This window comes from Podarcis melisellensis (genome assembly GCF_964234715.1).
Source record: "Podarcis melisellensis genome assembly, chromosome: 3".
In the NCBI taxonomy this organism is placed as follows: domain Eukaryota; kingdom Metazoa; phylum Chordata; class Lepidosauria; order Squamata; family Lacertidae; genus Podarcis; species Podarcis melisellensis.
The window spans coordinates 83,896,426-83,919,959 of record NC_138530.1 but is presented as its reverse complement, the minus strand read 5'-3'; the positions used below and the strand labels follow the sequence as shown (position 1 = coordinate 83,919,959).

Here is a 23,534-nt window from a genome sequence, read left to right as displayed (position 1 = left end):
CCATTTGTATTTTAATTTCTTTCAGCTTTTAATTTCTGCTTGTTTTCCTTGATTGTTTTTCACTCTTTCAGCATTAAGATTACATTACTTCTCTGGCAGTTTTACTGCTGGCTTCTGTGTTTTAATTGCTGAAGCATTTTTCCCTACAGATTTTTTTTTTGGCTGTACCTAGTCAATTTTACTTTTATTCTTCATTGCAGCAAACAAAATATGTAAGCACTGTAATCACCTAATTGGGGGGAAACCCAAAGATATGGTAAGTTATATAAAATTAATGATATAACAAGGCTGACATTTATAGAAGCATTTAAATTATCTCCAGTAGCTTTTATTATTAGAAAGTGAGTGTATTGCCCAACATTTTAATTATATTATTGCCTGAATTGGTTCAAAAATAAGTAGACTCAAGATGGAAGAATCTACTATCTGAAGAACCATAAGTCAGTCTTGCATATAGCTTTTTATAAAATAAAGTGACTATGTCTTGGGTACGGTTTAGTTCAATCAAGGCATATCACCAACATTTTAGAGTCCATTTCCCTTCTCTTTATACATGGAGACATTTCAAATATTCAGCTACTCTCCTGTAATTTTTAATGGAAATTCAGACGTTTAGGAAGACCCTTTTTCTTAAGAAGGTAACTTTATAGTGTCCTTGTGTTTTGCTTCTAGGGTGCTTCCAGACTGTAGCTGTTTTCAGGCAGGATTCAGCCATATAATGGCAAATTCAGATTATGCAATTAAAACTAATATAACCTCCCCACGGAAATATTGCAGTGCATGTTCAATAAACAACCAGCGTCATCTAACCTCCAAGCAAACAAATCAGTGAATATGTCATCTGGAAGCAACCCTAGAATCATAACGTTAAGAAATTCCCTATAGAACCTGTGAGGTGGTGGGAGGGTAAAATTCCCAAATGCTTAGGTAAGGAGAATGTTTTGGCAGGGGACAGGAGCAAAACAGAGTTTATCCTCATGAGCCAAAGGGTTTCTGAAAAGATTCAGAGCCATAGCCTTGCTAATCTGAGGCGGAAAACAACTACAAAGAGTCATGTAGCACCTTAAAGACAAAGAAGTTTATTATAGCATAAGCTGTCATAGGCTGTGGGGTAGCTGTGAACTGTTACTCTGAGTTGCAGGTCTATATAACCACTGTTTACAGTTCCCTCTCCCACAAACCCAGTAGTGGCTGCTGCAGTTACACAAGTAGAGCTGAACCACTGCACCAGGCAAAGTATTTAAATTATGTTTTTATGACCCTCAGATTCCATTGTACTATTCGTAAGAGGAGATAAGATCTTTTTTTCCTTTGGGTACATAATTCAACTATTTTGGAGCGTAAGAGTTTATTTTATTACACCAAGAGAGGAGAAAATCAGTTTATGAAAACCTGAACAGCACCAGACATGCAATGTATGTTTTAAAATGTTTCTGAGAAAGCATTGCTCGCACCCTTGTGCATGCTAAGATGATGCCTTGTGCTCTCTCTTTTTGCATCAAATCTTGGGGAAATCTTTTTATGGGAGTGACACTATAAAGCTAGCATATTTAAAATTACATTAAATTGGGTCAATCATGTGTCAAGCAAGTGTCACTGATTAATGTTGATAACCTCAGATACTATGGGGAAGTGCTTGCTCCAGTGGTGAGAGAATGTGTAAACATATGACGTTGAAACCCTTTCGCATGTTCGAATATTTTTGAAAGGCTCTGTGGAGAAAATGTTTGGCAGTTAGATAAGCTATGTGAGCACTTTGCAATCTAGAAGTTTCCATATCTATTTTACTGATTTATCATTGGGGAGGAGATTTATTCAAATTTTTCCACTGATAAAATGTTTTTGTTTCAAAGGATGTAGAGTTTATGGGTTTGTTTTTTTTAAAAAAAGTCACTAGCATAGAAATTGAAAACTCTGGAAGCTGCTGCTGCTTCTGCTTCTGTGCCCTGGGACACTAGCCTTGTGGGAGAGAGTTTTACAGCTGCCTCAGTATGCAGCAGAGCTCCTAGTCCCTACTTTGGGAAAATGCTCAACAACTTTAGAATAAAAGTTCCTTGCTGCTGTAATGTTTCAGAAATATCTGGCCGGAATCCCGCTGAGATTTTCATGGTGTTTTTTTTCTTTCTTTCTTTGACAAATGAGTTTGGGAAAGTTTGTAGCAAATGGCTCATTCACATAACTTTGGCTATAGCTGAACTCTGAAACAGGCATCCTTCTTGTTTGTCTACCCTTGTTTTGGAGTAAATGACCCTTGGGTTTCTACAATTCTACAATTCTATGAAATATTTCCGAATTCAATGTTAAGCTGCTGGTTTTAAAGTAAGCTATTGTTGTTTGTTTATTTGGAATCAATTGTTTTAAATCTGCCAATATTTTTATTTACGAGTTGCCATATACCACACAGCTCTCAAGGTGGCAGAGAAGTAAAATGTTTTTTTTAAATTACATATGATAAACATAATAAAAAGTGGTCATACATGCTAAGGGTGTAACCCTAATGCTACCCCCCCTCTTGGAGGACTTTGCTACATCTGTATTCTTGCTGCTTATGGCAGTTGTGATGGAAGGTGGAGCTCAGTGCAAAAAAACATAATGTAAAGGAAATATGTATTAGCGGCAGCTAGGAACCTAGTTACTATCACTGATGCTCACTCCAGTGACTCTCGGTTTAAACAACTGTTATTCACTTTAATTTGGGCTACCTTGAACACTGCTTGGAAACTTCAACTCGTGTAGAATGCAGCCACCCATCTAGTGGCAGGTGTGAGTGGACCAGAATGCATGACAGCTATCTGGAAACATTCTGTTACCAGTATATTCTGAAGTCCAGGGTGGCAATTTTGACCTTCTCAAATAGTCTGGGCCTCTCAAGCAACACCTCCCTTATGATCTTACCAGCATTTTGAACAGAAGTGACTTGCCAGATTTTGCAAAGGTGCCACTCTAGCTTCCCAACAGTTGGGGCACTGTTGCTTACCAGAAGGTGCAAGGAGTGGACAGCACAGTGGAAACAAGCCAGGTGGAGCACCAGGAGTATTTGCATCACACTAGCTTTTTGGCCACCTTCCCCTTCTCTGCCACCGTCCACTGCTTTCATCCTTGCATACTTTTTGGCGTTCTGATGAATTCACCTGGATCAGGTGTGGAACCTACCCCTGTGGGGCTGTTCCAGACTCAGTCTTTCCAGATCAGATAACTGTTAGAGACTCGTTGAAACTCTGCCCTCTTGCAGTTAAGCAAATGTCCAGTAAGGGAGGCTAGCCTTTGTGATTTAACAGGGAAATGAGGAATGCTGATGATCTCTGAAGTGACTTGCATGACCGGAAGCATCTGCTCCTACATTGAGTGTGAGAGAGAGAGACCAAAACATATACTTCTACATGGAGTTCTAGGTCATGTACTCTGATGTGGAGCAATCACGGTATACCCAGAGAAACCCTGCTGATCTGAGTATAGAACTTATGTATCAACTATGACCTGGCATGATCTACAGCTTTGCGGATGGCAGATATGCAGGGCGCCTTTGGGAGATGAAGCTAGAAAGTTTGAAAACCATGGACTTGTGATGATGAGGCAGTACCATGGAGTTTTTTAGGACATGCATCTACCTCTTCGGCATTGAATTAAAGTTGACTGTGACATTCAGGGCAGTTGAACCCAGGGTAAAGGTAAAGAGACCCCTGACCATTAGGTCCAGTCGTGACCGACTCTGGGGTTGCGGTGCTCATCTCACTTTATTGACCGAGGGAGCAGGCATACAGCTTCCGGGTCATGTGCCAGCATGACTCTGGCAAACCAGAGCAGCGCACGGAAATGCTGTTTACCTTCCCACCAGAGCGGTATCTATTTATCTAGCTGCACTTTGACATGCTTTTGAACTGCTAGGTTGGCAGGAGCAGGGACCGAGCAACGGGAGCTCACCCCGTTGCGGGGATTCGAATCGCCGACTTTCTGATCGGCAAGTCCTAGGCTCTGTGGTTTAACCCACAGTGCCACCCACGTCCCACAGTGTACTTCCTATTAAAAACATTGGTAAAATAGGTAAAATACATGATGCATGGATGTATCAGAATCTGTTTTCCCAGACATCTGCACTGGCATTAAAGTTGTATGTAGCACTCGTGTGTGATCCTTGCACATCATGTGACCCCTGTGGGTATTAAACATCAATGTAACACAGGTATTCCCACTGTGCATTATATTCTTATTGAAATCAGAACCTCAAAGATGTTCCTGGCGATAATCTATTAAGCTGCAGTCACATACCCATAAATATATTTTTCAAATAAAAGTGTTTACTTGGCTGCTTTCTTCTACAGTCTTCAGCAGTTTTAATTTTAAAATACAGAAGTTGTTTCTGTTCCTTTAAAAGCTAAAATTAACACTGCACAGCTATATAATCACATTCAAAGTGACACAGTAGTTTTGCTCTTGATAAATGCTTTTAAACCACCGATGAGAGCATTTATCTTGGTTTATCATACACATTTACAGTTGTCCATTTATCTAAAAGTCCGTATCTTTGCATTAAAGATAGCCAGAGTACATTCAAGGGGCACTGAAACAAGAACAGCTTATCTCTAGAGAGAAATTAGCCAAGATAACCTTGACATAAATATTTCCTTTTCCTTTTAAAAATTTATAGGAGGATGAATTACATGCAGGATTCAATAAACAAACATAACTGCCTCTGTGTATTCAATGCAGTGAACATGACACGAGGCCACTAGCTTAAGCAATTTCATACGCTAGTGGATCTTACTTCTCGACATGACATTATAAAACGTTTGGTGATCAAATTTAACACAATTTTTTTGTCTTTCCCCCCTTACTTCACTATTTCAATTCAATTTCTATTTGAGATTATGCTCCAGTTAACTGATGTGACAAAAACGTCTGGATTTTGGCGTTTAAATGTTTCAGTTTATCTTTAGAGACAAATGGGGGCTGAAATTCAGGAATATTTTTAAAATAGGGTACAACTTCTCCATACGCTCTTGAATAGGAAGCATGAAAAGCCCACATTCAAGGTAGGATTGTAGTATATGCTTCCCCTAAGAAATTAACTAGAATTTTGCAAGAAGACAATTTAGAGAAAACAGTGAAGCCTCTTTTAAGTCAGATTGCAGCATCCCCTTCTCAAGATCTGCATCAAAGCTTGTCAGCATGCTAAGTATGAATTGAATAATGTATTTTCTGCTAGAGCTGAATTTTCATTGGCGTGTGTGTACCAAAGGTATTGGGAAAGTGGTAAGAGACTGAGTAAGATTTTGGCTTTTCATTAAAAAAAAATGAAAGAATTCCATTCCACTGTTTAAAGGAGAACAGAACACAGTATGTATGTTAAAGGCTTGGTTGCAAGCTCCGTTCAATGGGAACGGAGGGAAGATGGGGGTAAGTAGAGCAGTTAATGCACATAATAACCAGCCATTGTTTGCGTGCACATTTTCCTTCCACGAACAGTGACTTGTACACATTTCCCAACTATTATGCATAATTCCCAACAGACCCTCAGCAATTTTAAAGCAGTTCATTCGGGGGGGCAGTTTGGCAACCACTGGCCTAAACAATGGGAAATTGCCTTAATTTCCCATTGTTTGTTTGTTTGTTTGTTTGTTTGTTGAATTTATATACCATCTTATACCCGGAGACCTCAGGATTTTTCACAGAATAAAATCAAAATATAAAACCACAAAAACAACAACCCCCCCAAAAAAAACACCACCCCATATTTTAAAAGGGCATGGGATATCCTTGGGTACATTGGATTCCACAATGTTGGTATAGGAAAGCACTGTCTGTTATGTACTGAAGTTCTCACCCTGGGCCAGCAGGGGGATACTGTAGATTGTTATGCAAATAAGGGATCGAAAGTGACGTTCAGTGTTTTGATAGTTTTAGAAAATTGTTACAGCTACATTGTACTGGAGCTCTATATAAGCAGGCTGACTGAAGCCTTCAGTTCTGGCCTGTCCTGGCCTGTAAATAAACAAGAGCTGTTTAAAGAATCGCTGTGTCGTATATGTTCATCCACAACTTAACACTGTCCCTGTTGGGCCTAATTTGACCTGCAGGCCAAAGGTATCCCATGCCTGGTATAAACAATATTGTGTTAGATGGATCAGTTCAGTATAAGGCAGCTTCCTGTGTCCCACAGCATTGAACGGAGCTTGTAACCAAGTCTTGGTTGCAGTCTTAGATAATATGAGTTTGCTGCATTTTTTTTTTTTTTATTCTTCATGTGAGCCACCTTGAATTTTATAAGGGAAGATGGGGTATAAATATTTTAAATGAAAAAATGCTGCAATTCTTCATCAAAGACAGCAGTCATTTCATGTCTCCTTTGTGATATATTTTCTCGACAGAGATATATGCTTATTACATTTCTTGCTTGCTTCCCCTAAATCTGTTGTTTATATGGCAAACTGCAGTAGTAGTTGTTGGGGGGGTTTTTTTAGATGAAAATGGCTAAGTCACCACCCTGACCAAAAAAAGCGGTGGGCAGAATCTTGTAAGCATGCCGCCGGAGCACAATTTCTGTTCTCATCCTGAAGCAAAGTTCTTAACCTGAAGCACTATTTCTGGATTAGCGGAGTCTGTAACCTGAAGCGTATGTAAGCTGAAGCGTATGTAACCTGAGGTACCACTGTACTGTAGAGTGATTAATACAGAAGGTACAAAGAAGGCTATTCTAAGTTTTCTTATTTTTCTAGAGAAAGGCTGGAGACCAAGTACAAAAAGTAATGAGTGAAGTTGTAATAAATAATAGCTTTGGGGGGCTGTAAGGTAAGTTTTGTGTCAAGCTTGTAAACATTACTTTGTAAGGAAGTGACAAAGGAAGAATATATTTATTATTATGTATATTATATGAATGCTGTAAATAAAATTGATAATGCTGCAGTTTTATTGCGTGTGCAGCAGTTATGAGAACCATCAACTCCAAGATTTCCTTCAGATCTTGTTTTGGATAAGAGCAAGATTTAGTCCAAATTGCTTCAGAGGCTGTCTGTTTCCGTCTGGGAACTGAATAGGAATCCTGATTAGGAAAAACAAATCTTCATACTTCACTCATTCACTACTATGGGAAATCAAAACATGGCTATAACCCCCCCTCCCCCAATTCAGCAGAATTGGATGAGATTTTCCTGAGTGGAGAAAACCTGCCAAATTATGGACCAAATTTAGTCTGGGTTGGTTAAAGAAAGCAAAAGCAATCCATAACAATTAAGCCACTTGATAACTGTGTGTTTATGGTTAAAGGTTCTGGTGTGGATTTTTCCCCCCTCCCTGTGGTGCTCCTAGGAAAATAGCCTGTAAAATTTCAGAAAGGCAGATCTCGGTACCAAGGAGATATGATGAATGAAAAAACAGATTCAGACTTGTGAAACAAATTGCAAAGCTAATTTGACAGGAGTGTATGTGTGGGCATGTGGCAGAAAGGTTAAAGGGATATGAATGTCAAGCATTTCCCAAGCAACCATCACTAGCAGAACTAGCAACAAAGCAATACAGTGGTACCTCAGGCTACATACGCTTCAGGTTACAGACTCCGCTAACCCAGAAATAGTGCTTCAGGTTAAGAACTTTGCTTCAGGATGAGAACAGAAATCGTGCTCCGGCGGTGCGGCAGCTGAGGTACCACTTTACATAACTACAGTATTCTTTCCTCAAAGCACTGGGATTGGAAAGCCCTGGTAAAATGTTTGCCTATGGTTAGAAGGAGGATCTATCAAAAAATCGGTCTCTCTCTCCCACCCTATACGATACAGTGGTACCTCAGGTTACGTGCTTAATTCGTTCCAGAGGTCCGTTCTTAACCTGAAACTGTTCTTAACCTGAAGCACCACTTTAGCTAATGGGGCCTCCTGCTGCTGCCATTCCACCGGAGCATGATTTCTGTTCTCATCCTAAAGCAAAGTTCTTAACCCGAGGTACTATTTCTGGGTTAGCGGAGTCTGTAACCTGAAGCGTATGTAACCCGAGGTACCACTGTATTTCCTTTATGTGGCAAGCTTGGGAAGAAGTGTTTTAAGTTTTGCAGACATTCTGCTTCCAGCATTTTTTAAAGAGAAGAGAGTTAGATGTCCCCACTTCGGGACACTTAGAAGAGACCTTGCTTCACACCCTGCTTAGCATTATCTTGCAGTCAACAGCCACTTCCAGTGTGACTTAAGATCCTACCGCTTTTTAGTTTGCCTCTCAGCAACATTTAACATGAAATAGCATTATAAACGAAGAGATACAGTATTGTATTCCATACAGCATGCCTCATTGGCAGCAGGTACATTTTTGTAAAATAAGCAGAACCACAATGCTTCACATTCAGTCTGGATTCCACCCATTTTTCCATAATGGACACATTCCAGAGAAAATTAAGTATATTTTAATCCTCCTATTGAGACGGGTGTTGTTTGTTTATTGTTTAGAAAGATTTACGGACTACTTAATCAGAAGACTTTTGTAAGCATAATAAAACACAGCTAAAATCCACCAGACTTTTTTAAAAAAACCAAGTATACATAAGGTAAAATCAGCAAAACATTTAAAAACAAAAAGTGAATTTGTGGGCTGGGTGGCTCACTAAACTAAATAAATAAAAGAGCACGTTCAAGTTTCTACCACAAGGGACCCCAAACATGGACAGCCTTGTGTATAGCTAAGGTTCAGTACTGCAAACGCCATTAATTCACCCAATGCTTTATGTCTTGGGTTTTTGATGTTCTGAATGGTCTTCAAAAACCCTTCCTTGTCTGGGCAGCTTGCTTTGGTAGTTGCATTTCTTTCCTTTTATAGAGTTTAAACCTGCTTATCTATTGTTTTCCTAGAACTTTAAAATGAGGAAGAATAGGACAAGGGCAAACATCTCCACCCTGTTTCTAAATCCAAACATTAATCTCCACTATAATTGTCAAACACAGTGTCAAAACATGAATATTAATGCTTCAGCTTGTAATATACTTATTTTTCCAGTATTCATTCCTAAAAAGCTATACTTACAAAACACTAGCTTACATGCCAGATACTTTCAAAACAGTTGTCTGTGTTGACCTGCTCTGTGCTGTACCATTGTACATACTTTTAATAGACCCTGTAACTCTACTTTCATATTGTAATTGGCTTTTGGTTTAGAATCTTTATCATTAAAAAAGAAAACACTGATACTGCTTCTCTTCATAAGCATACTGCATTATAAAAGAAATGCATTTGGCAGGGGTAATTGCAATATCTATTTTTAAAAATATATTAATATTATTTAATATGTTAATCCAGTATTTATTATATCTCAGCATAAATCACTGGAATACATAATAGGTAACAAAACACCAAAAATATATATGGGACATAATGTAACAGTATGGTGGGTGATATCCAATGGTGCCTGACTTTTTCTCCTTCCTATAGCTTTCCATGTGCTCCCCAAATCTGGAGGGACCCTTCTGAAGCAGATTTTTGGGGTGAATGGACACAGTGTGAGCTGTGCACACACTGCAGGGTGGGTGGGTGGGTGTGTTGCAGATGCTTCAGGTTACAGACGCTTCAGGTTACAGACTCCGCTAACCCAGAAATGGTACCTCGGGTTAAGAACTTTGCTTCAGGATGAGAACAGAAACCGCGCAGCAGCAGCAGCAGGAGGCCCCATTAACTAAAGTGGTACCTCAGATTAAGAAGAGTTTCAGGTTAAGAACAGACCTCCAGAATGAATAAGTTCTTAACCCGAGGTTACCACTGTATGTCCAGGGTCTGGACAAAGCACTTACAGCATCAATATTCAATTCCGTATTATGATGAATTAACTGAAATGCAGGAAAGTATGGTTTGACCCAAACCATATCCTCATAGAACTCTCATAGAGTTGGAAGAGTAGTCTAGGCTTGCCCCTGGCGTGCAGAGATCACAGCTAAACCAGTCCCTACAATGCAATAATCTAATACATTGCATTATATTTCAGAAATGAAAGTTCATAAAATGAGGCCATAGTTCAGGATCTGTTTATAAAGGAATGTTGCAGGATCATTGGGCCCTAGAGAAGAGTTTGGGTTAGGAAGGACTCTCCAACTTTCTTCATGTCCAATAAAAGCATCTTGTAGAATCCATCCCTGGGATATTAGAAGAAACACATCCCCTTTTGTTCTGCACAAGACTTAAAAATGATTGACTGGAAAATAGCTTTAACTATGGGCAGCAATAATTTGTAATTTCTGAGAACACCATTTTATTAACAGTGGAAAGTGCTTTTTTCCCACCCTGTTTCCTGTGTCCTTTTCAGATTTTCTCTTTCACAGTGCATGCTCTCAACAAGGTTCTGCTGAACAGGAAACAGCAGCCAAAGCTAACGTCAAACAGCGATTTTAGTGAAATAAAAAGAATTCATATTATTGTTAGCAGCACATGAGATGTCACCATGCTCCTTTCAGTAATATGACAAGAACTTTCATGATTTACGGATGTTCATCGCTTTTTCTTCATATCCAGTCATTTATTTTAAAATTACACTAGCTTTTCCAACCAACTGTTATTGTGATTGCATTTGACTGTAATGAATTACTGAGAGGTTTATTTTTGTTTTTTATGGTTCCAGTCCAAAATTATACCTGGCATGATAAAATGTGACATTATTACAAATTACTGCTTTAAACTGTCTACCAAAAGGAAATACTAAAATTAAGAAGGTTTGGTGGCTGCTGGCTCTACTAGTGAAATAAAACTGTTTCAGAAAAGGAGCTTGAAAGTGCTGGACATGTCTGCAAATTAACATGGGTGGGGGACAAATAGTAAATAATTAATAATGATGATGATGATGATGATGATGATGATGTTTTATTAAATTTTTATCCCATTCCTCTCACATGAGCCCCAGGTCAGCAAATGAAAGCCTTGAGTGCAGTGTGGGTTCTTGATTCTTTTTATTCAATCTTATTAGCAGTCAACCTTTTAAAAAAAATAATAATACTCTGGATCTTGTTAACATAGGATTTGTGTTCAATTCATGAAAAAGAACTGGTTTTGTTTTCAGTATCCAGATATGCAAAGACTCTTGGCTCATGTATCCAAAGGCAGTTAAGTCACTAGCATCATGGAAATTTGGCCAGGATTTGGGTCTAGAGTCAGCTATTTAAAACACACCAGCACACACACGGTTTAGGTTGCCTTAATAGGCTATTGTCCTCCAATCTTTTGTTTGTTCTTTCGCTTTTTCTTTTTTACCCTTTAGTGAAAGTATCTAGTTATTCAAAGAAATAATTTAACTCCAGTTTTAAATCCAATCAAGGCCTTCATTGGTTCAAAGTATGTCATAACTTTAGCACGCTGTCCAGAAAGTAGATGCCTAAAATAACAGCTTGGATGATAATCCAAACATCTTTAGAGTGGACAGTGGTGTTAAGTCTCAGATTCTGTTGAAACTCTTCTGAGGGCGTTCATGGGCGTAGCCAGGGGGTGCAGGGGAGGAGCAGCTGCCCACCCCTAAATCAAGTAAATAAATAGAAATACTTAACTAACTGACCATTTGCATCACAGCTAACTCGGTTCTGCCCCTCCCATCATAATGCTTGCCTCACCCCCATCCTGACTACGAGGGCCTTTCATCTCCTTGAGGGCCCTTATTCCCTAAGGTTCCACAAACCTTGAGGAATGGCTTCCTTGGACGTTAAACAGTGTTCTGCAATGGCATCCTAGGAACTGCAAACCCCATTTATTCCTCTATTTGCCCTATGTAAAAATGCAGTGTGCCATTGCTGGAAGATGGTGGCATGCTTCACAGCAGAAGATAAGCTGGTGAATGACCCCTTGATGTTTTTATTGGTGTTAGTTGGCCCTGTAATATTGTTACCCGAGTAGATAATAAAGACAGATGTTTGTTGTACAGTTTGGGTCCTTGTGCCTATATCTCTGTTGGTAGCTGTTTACGCTATTTCCCATTTCAATTCTGATACTCACCCTTCACGGCTGAGAGCCAAAGAGGATTTAGACATACAAAGTAGGGTTTTATACTTTCCCCCTTTAACAGCAGACCCCGCTGTTCAAAACTGCAGTTGCCACATAGAAATATGTCTGGGAGTTGCCTCTGCTGTTTGAAAATATAAATCGAAAGCTCCCTTGGGTGTACCAAACTAGTAGTACAGTTTTTTGGATCAAGGACAATATTAATGAGCTGGAAAATGCAAAGCACATGAAATCATACAATAAAGGCTAACAAAGTGAAAGCAAAATACTCATAAATGTTGAATTGTAGCAGTAGCAAAGTACCTGATTTGCAAACAGTTTAATGTTCTCGGGAGTTCAGCCCTTCCTGTAAAGCTCAGTTAAAGGGAGAAGACACAGTTGCCACAATTGTGTTGTTGTTGTGTGTGTTATTATAAAAAAGACATTTAATCTGTTCTTAAGATGTTTAGAAACACCCATCTTACTGACCCTTATTTACGTGAATGCTCCTTGCTTTCATGAGATCTTAGCTCCTAAGGTCATGTTGTTATATTCATAGAAAAGACTAGCTATGGGGCTGTAGGAACCACATCTTTTTGTGGGGCTCCAGGGCCAAAGTCCCTGGAGTCATGAAAGGGTGTGTGGCTCCTGTTGCACAATGTGTAGGCGTAGAACCCTAGGCATTGCTTACACTCAAGCGAGAACTCACCTGTGGCATGCACCCTGATTGAATTCCCAGCACACCCTATGAAAATAATGGCTTCCAGGGATGGGTTTTCCCGGTTTTGCTGGCTCAGGCCTGTTTCTGATGTAGGGCGCCACCAATTCCAGCCACATACCCTTGTTCTTTGGATCCCACCTAGTGTGTGGGTTATTAGAGAACCTAACACCATATTCCATGGCAGCTGTATCCGCAGCCATGATTTGCATTCTCGGGTATTTTGTGGCAACTATGCCTGCATAGATAGAGGAAACGGCCCATCAGGTTGAAAAGGGGCATTCAATCTGTGTCTTCTTGCCCCTTTTTGTATTGTCAGTTTTTCAAGTGTCCATTTTTCCTTTCTTGGACTCGGGGGGACAGCAGAGAGAACAGGTCTGGCAAATGGTCCTTACTGACACTCGAGAGCTGGGTGCTGGGGCTATCCCCGGCCAGAGTGCAAGCTTCTGCTCACATTTCCAGCTTGACATTCACCTGTGCACCAGCCTGCCAGATTGGCCAATGACAGTCTGGTGTGGAGGGCTGGGAACAGGTTCACCCCTGGGGGATTTAAAGCTGCACATGCTGGTGCCAGCACCCTGCTCTAATGGAGATGTAATTACAGTATTTTTCCATGTATAAGATGCCCCTGTGTATAAGACACCCACTATTTTGGGGGACTCAAAATTAAGAAAATGCACTATGCACTATCCATGTATAAGACAACCCCTTATTTTAAACTTCAAAAATTTAGGAAAAAATATAGTCTTATATGCAGAAAAATACAGTAATTCTGATAACTTGACTGTTTCATATATTTAAAGTTTATTTTCACTCCAATGGTCCTTGCTAATTTTTACATTCTTTTGTTTTTCAGTTTTCTCCTTGTCTTCGGTTGCTTGATTTTATCAGTGTTTTCTACTATCCCTGAACATACCTGGCTTGCCACTAGTTGCCTCTTCATTCTGGTAAGTGAACTTTATGAACCAAATAATAACAACAATTCAGAGATTGGAAAGTGCATTATATATATTTTTTATACATAGCCATAGTAAATTAGGGTGTATTTTATCAGTACTTTGGGAAATAAAAAAATAATAGCAGCAGGAAAAGAAATTAAAGAATGATAGCAGCACACTATTATGCAAGTTTTCTCTGAAGTAAGGCCCATCCTGTTAAGTGGAATTCTTACTTCCTAGGAGGGTGTTTGGTGAGTCATATTTCATTTGAGATTTATTCAGAGGTGGCAAACCTACAACCTGGTTGGCTGGTGTGCCTCCCCACAAGCAAATTTACCTTGTCCCCCCAAGACTCTACCAATTTTGGTGGCAGGAAAAAATAAAATAAAATAATAGACATAGTGTTCTGGTGGTCAGAGAGGTTTAAACCTCTCTGTTCAGCCCTGATGAGGATGCACATCACCCCTTCCGAATCACAGATCAGTGGGAGAAGGCTATGCGTCTGTGTGGCTACATGCACATGAAGTGGTCAAACCGATCTCTGGTATGTGGGCCCTGGAAGGTTGACCGAGGGTGAGCGTGGTCCTTGCGCAAAAAAAGGATACCCAACCCTGATGTAAGATATAACGTGGTACCTTGGGTTAAGTAATTAATTCGTTCCGGAGGTCCGTTCTTAACCTGAAACTGTTCTTAACTTGAAGCACCACTTTAGCTAATGGGGCCTCCTGCTGCTGCCGCGCCACCGGAGTACAATTTCTGTTCTCATCCTGAAGCAAAGTTCTTAACTTGAAGCACTGTTTCTGGGTTAGTGGAGTCTGTAACCTGAAGCATATGTAACCCGAGGTACCACTGTATATGGTTTTTGAAACTCTGAAGTTTTGTGCTAGGAAAGGAACTTGTCTATGAGGCCCTCTCTGCTCCTACCCTCCAGAAACAGACACATTATTATTGGGGTCTCTTTGGAGGTGACCATGTTCCAAGATTAGGATTCTGCCCGTTTAGAAGTTACGAAGAAGGGCAGCATTCCCCAACTGTAGACTTTCCCATAACTACAACAAACTGCTGGGGAAAAGTAAATCTGTAGAAACTGTTGTAGATAGAAGCTTTAATCCTATTGAAACATGGTCACCATAGTCCTCTTCTCCACAGCACCCAGAAGGTATATTAATGACAGATTATAAGCCTCTGATATCATCCTGCTAATAAAAAGTTAGCATCAGGTATATCTAGATGTATACTGGGGGCGGACCGGGGTGAGAGGGGGAGGAATTCTAAATATCTCTAGGGAAATACAATTGTACCTCGGCTCCCATACTCCTTGGGAGTTGAACGTTCCAGCTCCCAAACAATTGGAAACCGGAAGTGAGTGTTCCGGTTTTCTAATGTTCTTTTGGAAACCAAACGTCCGACGGAGCTTCCACAGCTTCCAATGGGCTGCAGGAGCTTCCTGCAGCCAATCAGAAGCCACACTTTGGTTTTCGAACGTTTCAGAAGTTGAACAGAGGTACTTCCGAGGTACTATTAAATATACTATTTAGGCAGAAGTGGCTCACCAAGATAAGGTGGAGCTGCTATGCTAGCTTCTCAATAGGCAGGTTGTTGTTGCATAGTGAGAGGGGCAAGGCAGCAGGGAGGTCAGCATGGTGCAAACACACCAGCCAGAGCTACTTTGGTGCTCCTTCCAGAGCATCTGCAGCATACCAACCTCCCTGCTTCCCCTTTCTCCTCCTGATAAGCAGCAATGACCCTCCTGCCAGTAAGCTAGCATAGCAGGTCTCTGCCAGCAAGCAAAATTCTTATTTACAGAGGTTTGTACAATTATGACAAAATGGCACAGTATTACAAGCAATATGTTCTCTCTTTTTTTGGGGGGGGGACTTTCATGATATGCTGCCCTTTTCTTTCTACCAGCATGGAAAGATGTTTATTCTAATGAAATTTAAAAGTATCCAGAAAACCCAATTGGACATGAGATAATTGACTCCCTAGAAGAGGCAATGCGGGTTGTGATTCTTGTGTGCAATTCTTGCTGTCCTGCTGGATCACTGCTTACTGAAGTACAGAGGAAGAAAATATGAGAAATACGCAAATCCGTATTATTGTTATTGATCTTGCAGTGGTTGTTAGCTACAAATTATGAAGGTCTGGCCATATTTACTATTGTTAGCTCCACTTTTGTTCTTCGCTCTTGTCTTTGGGGGAGTTTCAAGTTTCTCTTGAAAGGTTCTCCCCTTATGGGAAGCCCAATGATGCTGCCTCCATACAGCAGAGCTGCTTTATTTGGAATTAGTGTACGAAAATATAAAGAAGATTGCAATACATGGGGCAAGTGGAAAGAAGTTTTCATTTGGAGATCAAATGGATGATGTTGGCAATAGAGACAAAATCGCAGAAGGGTAGCCTCTTTAGTCTTTCGGAGCAAAACAACAAACACTTTACAGATGAACAGATTTATTTTGGCATAAACATCTACGTTTACTTGTACAGGCAGAGGAGGACCACCTCTGCAGCAAATGCTTGTGTACTGGGGGGTGGGGTGGGGAGAGAAACATTGCAGTCAGTGACGGTATCAACAAATGGAACAAACAACTAAATGGGAGAGGAAAGTGACTGTGTAAAGAATGAGTAATTCTAGATTTTATGCAATCCAAAATATTAAACCTTTATTGCTTTCCCCACTTAAGTGGAGTGCCTAATGACTGTGTTGTTCTGTATTCTTCCATCCTTTTGTAACTTGGATTGAGTTCTGCCATTCAAAAAGTAACATTGCTAATTATTGGAAGGGGGTAGTGGTCAAAATAACAGGTCCTAATTATTAAACTAGAGAAAGCAAGCAAGCGCGCGCACACACTTATTTGGATCCTGCCCTTTTGTGTTGGTTTTTAAAAAAATATTTCAACGTTTATATAAAGTGTCCATGAGCCTTATAATTTATCTCCTATCTATGCTTTACCTCATAACTGTGCTTTTAAAAAAGAAAAAGAAAAAAGAAAATTTGCTTTGACTCCCTCAGGAGTTTATGGACTCTCTTCCTTTGGAGGTTTTTAAGCAAAGGTGGGATGTTCACCTCTCATGTATGCTTTAGTTGAGTTTCCTGCATTGCAGGTGGTTGGACTAGATGACCCCTATGGTCTCTTCCAACTCTATATGATTATTTTATTCTAAGCCTGCTTTTGTATCATGATCACTCTTACTGGATTGGGGCATCAGTATGTTAATTTCTCTTAGCTTTGCTTGGATCACCGTAATACCATATTTTAAGTTCTATTGTCAAGAGCACTGAAATTTGTCCAGAGTTTTGCATGAAGAGCTTTAAACATGCTGATGTTATTTTTTTGGCCTTTTACCTTACCCATCTGTGCATTGTACAATATTTTAGCATATTTTTAAATTTGTAATATAATGCCCGTTAACTAGCAGCCCAAAAGTGCAGTAGCAGAGTATTACATCATACCATATGCAAAGCAAGCAAATAATAATAATAATAATAATAATAATAGGAAGACGTATATAATATAAACCAATTTCCTGAGCTGGCATGGATAGTGAATGTCAGGCATCTAAGTCTGAAGCATAAGAAATAAGATCCTACCAGATAACGCAAAAGTATTCTGGGTCCTCTGCCCTCTTGTGACATGCAATTTGTGTGTGTTTTTTCCCCAAATGGCCAAAGTCCATAAGTTCTTATACCATAAAGACAAATGTTGATTTTTCAAGGTTTTCCATTGCTGAGATATTGAAATCCTAGCTACAGCTAGCATCCATGTCAACAGTTCTTTTTGAGCAACTAGCATTCATGTTATCAGTCAATACGTTCAGTAATGACAGTTGTGGGGAGACCTGAACAGGTGATTTAATTATTTTAGGTATTTCATGATCTATTTGAGACAAGAATAATGAGACCTGAGGGCATTCCCACCAAAGATGGAAGAATGTCCCTTGAAGCTCACCAACTATCCTGTGTTGACTGTGACGTGATAGGAGACATCTGCACAGGGAGACAATGCCATCTGTGCACAACTTTGAGGGAACATTCCCTCACATATGATGAAACAGACTTATGAGGCCTAGCTGACCACCATGATTTCCATTCAGATTCCTCTATTTCAATGTTTAGATACTTACCCCAAGAAAATATAAGGCCCACCAAGGGACCAGCAGTAAGCTCTAAAAGCTCTGTGTATAAATTAAACAACTAAACAAAATAATAGATTAAACGACTAAACAACAAATAATAGAGACCAGTCCTTTGCTTCTGTGTCCCTGGAGCCTTCATTACATATCTTAAAGTGCCAGGAAAAACATTCCTCTTTTCCCAGGCCTTTGGCTAATTAAACATTCTATGTCCTTTTAAACGGACTGTTGTTTTTGTTTCTTATTGTGGTATGTATTTTTATATTGTAAACCACCACCCTGTCATCCTTGGATGAAGGGCAGTAGAGAAATTTAATGAATAATAATAATGGTTTCATAATTAGTCAGAGGTCAGGGCTGGATCTACACTGGTTCTAAAAACACTGTTTAAAAAAGTAATATAGCTCTCAATGCAATTTTGCATTGACGACAGGTAGCTGCTCTTCAGCGACCCTCTGGTGTCACATTTTTATAACACATTTTTAACATTATAACTAACCAGTGTAGATTTGCCCCTAGGAGCTTGGGCTTTAAGTGACTGATCTGCCAGTATATGGTGAAGTTGATACTTCTGTGTAATCAGTTTAGACCTGATTTTTTGATTTTTTAAAAATATTTTTGAGGTCTCTATTTGGAAATCTTCAAATATCTAAAAAAAATAAATCCTTCTTTAGGTAATTTTAAAGCAGCGAGCTAAATAGAAGGAAAGCATCTGACTTTTCCTTATGTCATTAGCCTTTAGTCTTATTATGTGCATAGATAAATGAAACAATGTCTTTCATGCTGATATCACAGAGGCAGATAACAAAATAGAGCTGGCCACTGCTCTGCCCCCCAACATAAAGATATAAAGCAATACAAGACTCCAGCTATATATAAAAAAATAATGTTGCTTGGTATGTTTCAAATGAAATAAAATCCTTTCCTTCCCCTTCCACATAAGCTTGGATTTTTGATATGTCACCATGGAAAGAAGTTGATAAAACTCATCTTTTCAAATGTACAAACTGCAGTGATGTTTCCTTTATTTATATTTAGACAACTGAACAAAGGGTCATGTTTACTAGGGGAAAGAAAAGGGGACTGGAAAAGTTCAGAGACAGAATAAAACCGTTTCCTGGAAATGATTACACAGTGGATGTGTGTAGGAATAGAAAGATATAGAGAAAATGATGTATTTTGGAAAATATACATCACTAAACTGCATTTTTAAAATAGAGTTGGTACTAAAAGCTCTCCTACTTTGCTTCTCATGTTATACCTCTTAAGTGCTTATTGATATACATCTATAAGCCCTTCAGTCACTTTCATAACACACACACACACACACACACATTCATTCTGAAAGCACAATCATTTCCAGAGCATTCTACACTGTCTAGACCACTAACAGTTAAATCAGCAATCCAGTGCAAAGGGTATTCTTAATCCCATGGCTTTTAGGGGGCTAAAGTAAGCCCCTGCTTCTGACATTATTATAATAGCATGGGAGCCACTCTTGAATGTGCTTTTCTTCTTAACACTTTGGTAGCATCAGATGCACATGTTCACATGGCAGAAGCCAGCTTGACAACCCTGTAAACAGCAGGGAGGTAGCGGCTTATGGGTCTCTGAGAGCAGCAGGTACAGCTGATTTCGTTAAACTAGGAGTAGCCAATGAGTTGTTGTGGACTACAGCTCCCATCAGCCCTGGGTTGGTGGGAGTTGAAGTCCACAACTTTTGTAGGGCACCACGTCCCAGTATTAGACAACTGTCTATGCAAGACTATTGTAATAAATGAGCCGTCCGGATTCCAGCAAGTTGCCCTACTTTGGTTCCCAGTGGACCGAGTAAAATCTAGCTAAACGTCTGATAATTCTGTACCAGTTGAGCCCTCTGAACACTTTGCCTTTCAAATCATGGAGCATGAGTTCCCCCCAAAACTGGGGGCATACCAAAGGTCACCCCTTTTCATTGTCCAGATGACAGAATCCTGGAAAAACTTCAGAAATCAACGGTGTCTTTAACAACCTGTAAAACTATCATCTTACAAACCACTTTTGGGATTCACCAAATTCCCAAGTGCCTCCTGTCCTACATTGTTCAGGATGCCCCACCAACCTCCAGAATGGTTTTTCAGGAGGTGGACAGTAGAGGGAGAAGCTTTTCTTCCATGAATTTACCTTGGGCTCCAGTCCAGTTTTTGTAGCTTTTTTTCTTGACATCACAAGCAGGAGCACATGCTTGCAATATGCCAGACTTGCTACCTACTATTTATTTACTTCTGTGAGCTACAGATTGTTTATAAGGTTTATTTTGTATTAAACTGTAAATAAATTTTAAATGTTCCTAAACGAACTGCTTCTCACATTTTGATCTTATAAATAAATAAATCCAAGAGACACTTGTACAATTGTAGCACCGTGTTTATAAATGCATGTGCGGATAAACTTCTGACAAATTCAAAAGATTATAAAAACATTTGGCATTCTATCTAGATGGCTAGTCAGATACTTGGCAAGTCAAACAGATAGGAACAAAAGCAGCTGCAGAAGCATAGTTGAAATAAATTATAATGTTCAAAAATATGGTAGGTAATTTAAAGCCCTGTGGTCAAAAATAAAATCCAGTAATGGGAAGTTACAGATAATTTTCAAGTGGAAACGCAGTACAGCAAATAATAAAACTGCTGCTAATACAATGTGCAAACCAAGCAGGTCTCTCTCTACACACACAGTCCTGGTTCACAAGACCCATTAAGGCAAATTATGGCTTGGCAAGACCACACAAATATGGGAGCTCTTTGAAAGGAGCTCACAGTTACTTTGCTCCCCAGCCACTTCGTTCCTTTTACTACTGTATCACACTAAACGAAGGTAAATAAAGGTTAGCACAGCTTGTCATCGGAACTGGGCCTCATGGCTAACTTGCTCCTACTTAAGCATGAGCTGTAGGGAGTCCCAGTTCAGATGACATGCTAAACCGAACCCCAGTTTAGCAGGACCCCCCCCAAAAAAAAGACTACAGAGGAGCAAAGCATTTGCAAGCTACTCTCCAAGTGCATGCTTAATAAGTTTAATAAGCAGTAATTTGTTACGTGAACCATCTCAAAGTCTTGAGTAAAGTACACTGTTGTAACCAGGTTGAATCAATTTTAAACATCAAGAGTGAATCAGTAAGTGGCATACTCTGCATGCAGATAATTTTCATGGGACAGCACTGTGTCAATTAACTTTGGAAGAAAGTGTTTTCTGCAAAGGCTTAAAACTTGGAAGAAGATACCAGAGGGATAACTGCAAAGCATTGCGGCAGATGGCATCATTCGCAGAACAGAAGTGTCAACAGATTGGGTATACTCTCAAGTTGTGGTAGAAAGGAAAGGGAGAGAATCACATTTTCCACTGACCCCCAAGGAACCAAGCAAAAAATATTAAAAGTATACACTTCAACTCATCTCTGAGATGCGAGATGTTAGCCGAGATGGCAGGAGTGAAAAATCTTTCCTCATACCATATGCATCAGCAGGATTTTGGCAGATGAGAGGTTCGTTCTTTAAATATATTGCAGTTGGTTTCTTCGTGCCGTTTTTCAGTTACACACTTGGAAGAAACAGCTCCCAGAAGTTCTCAAACCTACTTTCTCCTGCATGAAGAAGGGGTATATTTGGAAGCAAAAGCAATAAGGAAAAACCTCCTGGCTGGTAGAATTATAATCTCCCCAGTGTGCTTCAGGTGTAGTGGGCCCAGACTGTAAAGGGCTTTAAAAGTAAGCACCAACACCTTGAATTTTGCCTGGAAACAAATTGGAGCTAATGTCGGTGGCTAAACAAACTGCTGCTCAGTGAAATAGCTACACTTCCCTGGCTGCCTTCAAAGACACCCCACATAGAGAAATTGCCAACACTGTTGCTGATATTAATATTGTGCAGTTTGAAGTGACTGAAAGCATAGGAATTGACTCCTTTGGAAGAAAACAGTGTCCAGGCCCAAGAAAATATTATTCATAGTTTTACTGGCAGAACTCTTCAAAAACATCATAAGCATCAAAGATGCAACCAAAATATCTATGCAGTGTCTTGTGCTGTCCAGCACAGGCTCAACATCTTCTTAGAAATAAGAGATTCCAAAAATCCAAACTGTGTCTCTCCCCCATTCCAGTCTGCATTCCAGCCTTCATTGGCCTTAGGCTATGCATGTCTTGCAGAGCCATTTACATGCATTGTTCTCCCTGTAGAGTTCAGAAATACTAACAGCCACCAACCTCTCAAGATGGTGAATTTGCTACTCAATACCCTCATCACATGATCAAAGGTTCACTCTCAGCACAGAGTAGAAAAACAGTCAACAGGTCATTAACAAGTTACAGCTCAGAGAGAGCTCTTCTTGCTTTCAATATAACCTCATGGAAAATCCCCATGTTAAACCTTTTCACAAACACACATTCAGGCATTCTCATTTCAGTGTCAATTAAACCATTATACTTAACAAGTACATGCATCTCACTGTTTAGGTCCTTCCTTTGTAGCAAGTGGAACACAACCTCCCTCTCTAGCTTCAACTCCTACAGCTTCATGTACAAGCAGTCTCTCACTCATGCTTGCTGTGTTCTAGAGCAGGGCCTGGGTGAGGAGCAATGTTGTTTCTTCTCCTCTGCATTAACTTTTGACTGGTTCCAGCAAATTTCACCAGATCTGAACATCCCAGGGAATAATCCTCAAATGTGATCCACAGCGGGATGGAGAAACGTCTTTCTCCAGTAGGCCAGATATTTATATCTCCACCTCAGACTGTGGACAAGGTTGCTCGTCATTATCAGCTGATGAGCGGAGACAAGGGACTGAGCAGGATTAAACTGATAAGCAGGGGATTGAATACTGATGCTTTGGCTGTGCGTGCTAGTTCTCGGTGGGAAACTAGTGGGTTTCCCACCAGTGCAGAATTGAGCTACATAACCCCACCAATCAGCTGGCAACATCTGCCCATCAGAATGGTATCAGATGATTGACCGGTGGGCATGGTTATGGAGAAACAGCATTGTAGGTCTGATTGGACCCCCCTGGAAGGACAAGATTGGCCTGTGGGGTAGGCTAGGGCAGTGTTTCCCAACCGGTGTTCCGCGGCACACTAGTGTGCCGCGAGACGTTGCCTGGTGTGCCGTGGGAGGGAGGCGGGCGAGTCGGGCGGCAAGAGGCGGGGCGGCGGCGGCATCTCCTGCTGGATGCAAATCCAAACATGGCGGGCGCCTCCCTCGCTCCTTTGTAGGCAGACCATCGAGAGAGAAAGAAAAGGAGGCGAAAGAGCGAGTGAAGGCGCCTGCGCGGAAAGAGGAGCGAGCAGTGCGCCTGCGCGCCGCGGCGCCCGAGTGCAGTGAAATTCCGTGAAGAGGGGAGGGGGGGCTGGAAAAGAGAGAAAGGAAAGATTTTTCATTTTTTATTAAAAAAAAAAGGAAGAGGGAAAGAAGAGAAAAAGCGGCAGAAGCTGAGGGGAAGGTTTCCGTGAGGGAGAGAGAGAGAGAAACGCGGGGCTGGCGGGACCCCTCCTCTTCCGCCACGCGTCGCCCGCCACCGCCTCAGAATCTCCTCAGGAGCGGCGGCGGCTGCTCCCCCTCGCCCCCTTCCTCCCCCCCAGCCCCCTCCCAACCCCCGGACGAGGGACGCGAGGCGGCGCCGCTGAGAGGATGGGAAGGCCCCCGGCGGCGGGGTCGGCTCGAGCAAGGAGGGGCGAGCGCTAGCCGGCTGGCTCTAGCCCGGCAAGAGGAGGAGGAGGAGCACGCCGTCGCTTCCACAGCGGCCGCCCCTCACTCCCCTCCCCGGGCACCGGCGGGGAGAATGACGGAGCTCCAG

The 23,534-nt window shown here is 40.8% G+C and overlaps 1 protein-coding gene across 4 annotated transcripts in view; it reads left to right on the top strand.

Annotated features, from left to right (window-relative positions):
• The window catches only part of KCNQ5 (potassium voltage-gated channel subfamily Q member 5), a 254,367-nt gene that overhangs the window by 150,456 nt on the left and 80,377 nt on the right, over window positions 1–23,534 (top strand). For 3 of the 4 annotated variants that reach the window (XM_081904870.1, XM_081904866.1, XM_081904867.1), the window contains exon 2: window positions 13,497–13,587. In XM_081904870.1, the coding sequence (XP_081760996.1) occupies window positions 13,497–13,587 (91 nt within the window). Of the gene's footprint in view, window positions 1–203; window positions 257–13,496; window positions 13,588–23,534 lie in introns of those variants that run through there. The other variant, XM_081904868.1, reaches the window with a different exon arrangement.